Consider the following 6,793-nt stretch of genomic DNA (forward strand, 5'->3'; position numbering starts at 1 on the left):
TCTACATGTTTCTACAGATCTCTTATTGCCTCTTATGTGTTAAACCTATTTAGCTGTGTCTTATACAGTTATTTGCAAAAGGACTGTTCAGCCATGCTAAGGTAAAGTGAAGCCTTACTGCTTCTATAGGCTTACAGAGTTGCATTTGAACAGACTACAAGTCTTCTGGAACAAAGTCCACTGGACACAAACACAGAAAACAAACTGAAAACACAAACAGCATATAAGCACAAACACCTCATACCAACAGTTGCGTAATGGAAGAGGGGTGATGATTTAGGCTTGTTTTGCAGCCACATGACCTGGGCACCTTGGCAGTTACTGAACTGACCATGAAACCGTCTGTATCTGAGGCCATCTTTCTGAGAGCTTGATCAAAACTGGGTCAAGGAACAGGACAAGAATCCACAGCACAGCAGCAAATCTACAAGAAAACATCTGAAAAAGAAAAGAATCAAGATGTTGCAGTGGTCCAGTTAAAGTCTAGACCTCAACCTCATTGAAATGCTGTGGCTGGACCTTAAGAGAACTGTGCATAAACAAATATCCACAAACCTCAATGAACTGAAGCGGCGTTACAAAAAACAATGGATCAAAGTTCCTCCACGCTGTGAGCGACTGATAAACTCATACGCAAAGCAAGCACTTCAAGTTACTGCTCTTACGGTGATTCTACAAGCAGAGTCATGTGAAAGCTTTCTTCTTCACATGACTGCATCTCTGCCATGACAATTTAAAAAAAAGTCTAAAATCACTTTTAGAATAATCACTGCCCAGCTTTGGGGGGGTTTTGTATGGTTTAGCAGCAGCCTGTTGAATTAAGGTTTTTTAAATAGTTTTGTTCAAGAACAAAATACACAGAGTGCTTTACAGCACTGAATAAGATGCAAATAAAATGGTATATTAAAAAACAAAATAAAAGCAATCCTGCATATATGGGTCTTAAGTTTATTTTTAAAGATATCAATCAGTCCACAGACTTTAGATCCAGTGGAAGCGATTTCCATAACTTGGGAGCCACAATCACCTTTTGTCTTTAACCTGGACCAAGGTACAGCCAATAAACACTGTCGGCTAACCTCAGAGTGCTAGAGGTCATGAATGGTTGTAGTAGCTGCGGTTTTTTAATAATTTAGTGGTGCAAAGTTCATATTCGCACGTGTCTACAGATTATTTCATGCTTTGTGACCATTCTAATCTATAGCTTCAGTCTCCCATACTCTGCATAATGTAATTCTTGTCAAATGAAAACTAAATGACAGTGTGGCCGTATCTGGGAAGAACTCATGGAAGTTTTTAAACAAATGACACTGTATATTTTCCTAATATCCATATTCATTTTATGCTGCTTTCTACTCCAGCACATTAAGTGAGACAACAGAAATCTGACAGCAACTTACATTATTTTTAAATGTATAAAAAGCTAATAAAATGGTCCCTACATTGACTAGTTACACCTTACATGCTACTTGCACGCTGCCATATCAGCAAAAATAAATAAGCAATAGTAATAAACAAAATAAAAAATGGAATTAAAACAGAGATGTTAGAGATGTGAAAGTGGTTTAAATTGTGAATGTAGTATTCTAGTTTCAGTAAAGATAAGTACTTCTTCTATCAGTGCACGATAAATGAACTGAAACTAATTCTGTCTAACTACAGCATGGGTGCATTTCTGCAGAAATACCTCAAGCACAGTCCACTGACAGGAAATATTTGAAGTGGATTTGAGAGCAGATGCTATTAAAATAAATGGTTTGGATTTATGAAGAAGTTTCATTGCTGTTTTAAATAATAGATTGAGGTGTCTTCTGTCAATCTTTGTTCGTTTTATCTTGGCAAATTTATTTGAGATGTGTGGTGTGAATGTTGTGAGAGCGTTTGTACAACCAGGAAGAATCCTTTGGATGGGGTTATTGATCCCGAAAGGCAAATTACTTCAGCATCAGAAGGAATAAAAATAAAAACAGTATAACAGACAACAGAAACATTTTTAAAAACTACTACAGGAAAACACCAAAGGCCGTAAAATATGAGGCAGTGAAAATGCATGTAAAACTGTGATAAAAAATGAATGAAATAGAAAACATAATAAGACTGAGGTTATGTAAAACAGAATTCTGCAGAGTGGTAATGCAAGAATGGTTCTTTATGGCAACAAGGTTGAATAAGTCTGAGGGAGAATGAGCTCCGTAGTGTAGAAAGGAGCAGGTGTGACGGGTTGTCCATGATATTCAGTGACCTCCTGTCTCTCACTGACCCAAATGCCTCCAGATAGACTGATGATCCTAATGTCATCACTGGCCTGGATGCTGGCACAGACCAGCAGAAGTTCTTCAACATCTTGCTGAACACACTGAAGGATCTGACCTCATCAGAAAGTAATCAGTTGATCCCCTTCTTGTACACAGCATCGCTGTAGGTTCTTCAGTACAGTCTGTCACTGAACACCAAGTATCTGTTGTTAGCTGTCCACTGATTCAGCCTCCTCACCCACGATTCTAATGGGTTCAAAAACATCTAACTTTGTTCTCACATGTAAAAGGTCACTGCCACCTTTCTTGTTATTGCCTGGTGAATGCTGCCATCTGGTGGAGTTTAGTTGCAACTGTTGTCACTCACATGGCCCACTTCCTTCTTCCGGGCCAGACAATGCTAAATTAAAATTTAAGGTATGGTCAGCTTCGTCACGGCCAGGCCCGCATCTCACACGTAAATTAACAATTTTAAAAATGCAATTAACACCGAGATTCGAGAAATTATACAGAAAAATAAAAATGTGACGTGCCGTAATACGGCACACAATAATGTTCACTTTTGCGATACTGCGCTTCCTGTTGATGACGTAGTTGTCTTTTTCTTGACTTCATTGTCGGTTAATGCTGCCTTCAGCGCGGGAACGGTTTGTAGTGCAGTTCGAGTGGGACGGAAGTTTTTGAACACACACAAAAACCAAACAGATATGGATGCTTCGGAGGTCGAGTTCCTTGCGGAGAAAGAGATGGTGAAGATAATACCAAATTTCAGCCTAGATAAAGTCTTTTTAATCGGGGTAAGTCAGTTGTGTCTGTATTTAAGTAGCTGGTTTTTGACCAGATACTGAGACGTTGACAGTTACTGTAGCAATATTAGCTAAACCTTGGGCTAAAACCTTGTATTATATCACGACACACTCAGTTTAAAGCTGGAGGTATGTATGTATGTATGTATGTAAAGATGTTTCTGTTTGAGTGGATCACTTCACTCAGTGACTGATTAAAACACGCACAAAAAAAGCCTCATCTCTCAAACTCCAGACTTTAACGAACTACCATCCATTTACATAAATATAAGTCGCTCCAGCTAAAATAAAATCTGTCTAAATATATTTCGAAAAAATTGAAGCTCCAATAATATTCGGTACCGTATCTTTGGCCTTTCAAAAAGTACCCCGAACTATTATTGCTATATTATACTGCAGTTTTTATTATTGATCAAGTAAATACAGGCTCAGCACTGCAATAAAACACACTTTTCAGCTTTATGTATTTTGTTTGTTTGTTTGTTTGTTTGTTTGTTTGTTTTGGATTATTTTATTTTTTGGGAAACTTGGAATGTAACTGTGCCTGTCTGTAAAACACTTTGGGTCTAATCTGTTATATAAACAAAGCAGACTTGACAGTCAACACATGAATGCGCGATTTTTGGAGCCACCATGAGAGTGTGTGAGATTTTAGAGAATTATTGTTCAATAATTCTCTAAAATCTCATACACTCATTTTCCAAACCCCCTTTTTTTTCTTTTTAAATTTTAAAAATAAATAACAGCTAACAAGATCCCCCCGCAGCATGATGTGAATTTAATGACAGTACACTGTACTGTCTCAAGCTCCCTTTGAGCTTGAGATCTGCGGACTCAGTGGTTTTTGAAATAAATAAATAAAAAAAAAAAACAGCTAAAAACTCATCTTTTTAAACTTGCTTTTGGTTGATTTTTGTTTTTATGTTTCAACTTCTGCGAAGCACTTTGTGATTTTATCTTGAAAGGTGCTATATAAATAAACTTTTACTTACTTTCTTTACTTACTAAAGTCATGGAATATTTTTTGGTATTTTTTTACATAGTTGGCTGCACAAGAGAGCCTGTGTTATTCATCAAGCTCTCAGGATGGCTCGTTTGATGTAAATCAGACTGTAACTTGTAGTTGCTGCTGTTAGAAAGAGACATTGTTTATCTTCTAGCAATGTTTTTTATTAATCATGAAAGTGCAAATGTGTATCTTTCCAACTTCACTGAAGTGGGGAATGCATTGTGCTGCACAATAAAATATGTGTATTTGTGTTCTCAGGGAGATCTGGGTCCCTTCAACCCTGGACTACCTATTGATGTTCCCGTGTGGCTGGCTCTAAACCTAAAACAGAGACAGAAGTGTAGAATTATTCCTCCTGAGTGGATGGATGTTGGTAAAGTTCAAAGTTTTTCCTGATGCGGTCTTTGCAGGCGTTTGTTTCCAGGCATGAACTGAGAGGATTACTTAAAAATGTTTCAGATGAGGGTCTTTCAGTATTTTGAGTATTTTTTCCTTCACATTATGACATATGTAATCATTACTGGCATGCCATGTTAAGCCTAGACCTGCCTTGCCATAACTTTGACATGTAAGTAGTGCTAAACTATTTTTCCAAATTTGCATTAGATAAGTAAAACAAAAATGGGCACATGAAATGCAGTAAGATTGTTTTCTTAGTTGTAAGAGGCAAATTATTCAGATTTTGTGTTCATTACAAATACAAAATGTGTAAAATATGTGTATGTCGTTGTTGGTCTGTATGCTGTAAGAACCCATATGGAAAAGATAAATATAAATCTTATAAAGTTTGTATCTGTCTTGTGTGAAACTTGTATGAAAAGCATATAAGAGTGAAAACAGATATAAGATCCCTTGAAAAATTATATAATGAAACTTGTATGTTTTGGATACTTACTAAAACAATATATGAAAGTAATGAGAAAGTGGCCACTTTCATGAGTAAATCATATAAGTTTTTAATATTTCTTTTCCATATGGAAAATGCTGAAAAGAATAAATTCATTGGTGGTTTTATTTGGAATTTCTGTTTTACTTCTCCTACAAAAGTCAGCAGAAAAGAGGAATCTTGAAAATCTTTCAGCATTTTTGTGTGTCGCTGCAGTTTGCTGCTGTTGACATTTTCCTTCACTGTGCAGAGAAACTGGAGGAGATGCGAGACCTTGAGAGAAAAGAGGATATGTTTACACCTGTTCCTAGTCCTTACTACATGGAGCTTACCAAGCTGCTACTAAACCAGTGAGTCATATACAATTAAGTAATCCACAGAAATACAGCCCTCAGTACTGTTGTGTGCTTGGTGTATGTGCCCCCTCCCCTTAAAAGAGAGGTTTCTGTGTTTCTGCAGCGCGTCTGACAACATTCCTAAAGCAGATGAGATCCGTACACTGGTCAAAGACATCTGGGATACTCGCATTGCCAAGCTCCGCTTGTCTGCTGACAGTTTCGTCAGTCAGCAGGAAGCTTATGCCAAGGTAAAACTGACCACATGTAGGGTGTTTAGTATTCTCTGCTGTCACTTAACCATTGAGTTTTGAACATTTAATTGAGTTGAAAACAGATGCAAAGTAAGTACAAATTCAACAGCATAATAACAGAATTACCAGTTCCACATAAAAGGACAGTGTGACATTTATTCATTATCCCTTCAAGTTGTGGACCCATTGCATATTGAGATCCTTTAGAAAAAGTGGCATCACCTTAAGTTCCCCCAATTTAATTGGCTGTATATAAGCATTCAGTAAATGTTATCTATAGGTAATGTAGAATCTGATTTAAGTGTTCCATAATGTGTTTTCTTAACAGCTACACTCCCACTTTAGGTGTTTTCCTCACACTGTCTTAAAAGTACGGTAAAGCTAATGTGGAAATGTCTTACACTTGCATTCTTTCTGATGACCTGCAGATTCATGTGGTTGAGGGCTGACAGTATAGAAGAAAAACCTTTTGGCTCACAATGAACTTTCACCTGTTTATCATTGAGTTACCTACTGTGTCACAGACTAACAATGTTATTTTAAATCTTTGAATATACCTAATTCCTCTTTCTGTCCACAGCTGGACAACCTTACTCTGATGGAGATCAACACCATACGAGCGTTTCTTCTTGATACTCTCAACTGTATGTACAAGCTACGGTCCAACTTGCAGTGAAGGGCAGTTCATGGACTACTGGTAAAAAAGCTCGAACACACACAAGGCTTGCTAAAAAGGGTTGGATTTAGCAAGACTGGGGTTAAACCTAACATTAAAGACAGTTTTCTGGAAAAGTGAAGAGATTTACTCAACTATTTAAGTTATCATGTTGCTCTCCGGTCTGATTTGTGTGAATCTGCTGTTTGCAGTTAGTGTATCATTTGTTCATGTTGTCATTAGGTTTCAAAATGTATGTATGTGCATGTAAACAGAGTATATACATGTATACTTGTTTTCCTCAAAATTTTTAATCAGTCTTATTGTGATTTTTGATCTTGTTGTTGTGTTAGTGATTAAAAAAGATGTTTTCTGGTTTACTAGAATGAATGTGGTTTCTGTCAAACATTGGTAAACTAAACAATTCCTTCCTAAAATGTATGTAGGTGGGGGAAAAACCCACATTAAAAGGAATTCCACTCAACTCTTGTTGCATTTTATTCTAAAGATTGATAATATTGGTTGATATTGTTCACAGGATTGCACCGAAAATGAATCGGTTTCCTAATCTCCAGAGCAAAATGTCCAGCTGT

At 36.9% G+C, this 6,793-nt stretch overlaps 1 protein-coding gene across 1 annotated transcript; it reads left to right on the plus strand.

The window, feature by feature from the left end:
- Positions 1-2,807: 2,807 nt before the first annotated feature.
- On the plus strand, positions 2,808-6,793 carry gins2 (GINS complex subunit 2). Its single transcript, XM_005752962.2, has 5 exons — positions 2,808-3,052; positions 4,329-4,443; positions 5,207-5,306; positions 5,416-5,542; positions 6,126-6,793. Exons 1-5 carry the CDS (start codon positions 2,963-2,965, stop codon positions 6,219-6,221), a joined length of 528 nt encoding a protein of 175 aa, XP_005753019.1. The 5' UTR covers positions 2,808-2,962; the 3' UTR covers positions 6,222-6,793.

Source organism: Pundamilia nyererei, unplaced genomic scaffold, assembly GCF_000239375.1.
Source record: "Pundamilia nyererei isolate P.nyererei 1_Seehausen unplaced genomic scaffold, PunNye1.0 scaffold00392, whole genome shotgun sequence".
Taxonomy (NCBI): domain Eukaryota; kingdom Metazoa; phylum Chordata; class Actinopteri; order Cichliformes; family Cichlidae; genus Pundamilia; species Pundamilia nyererei.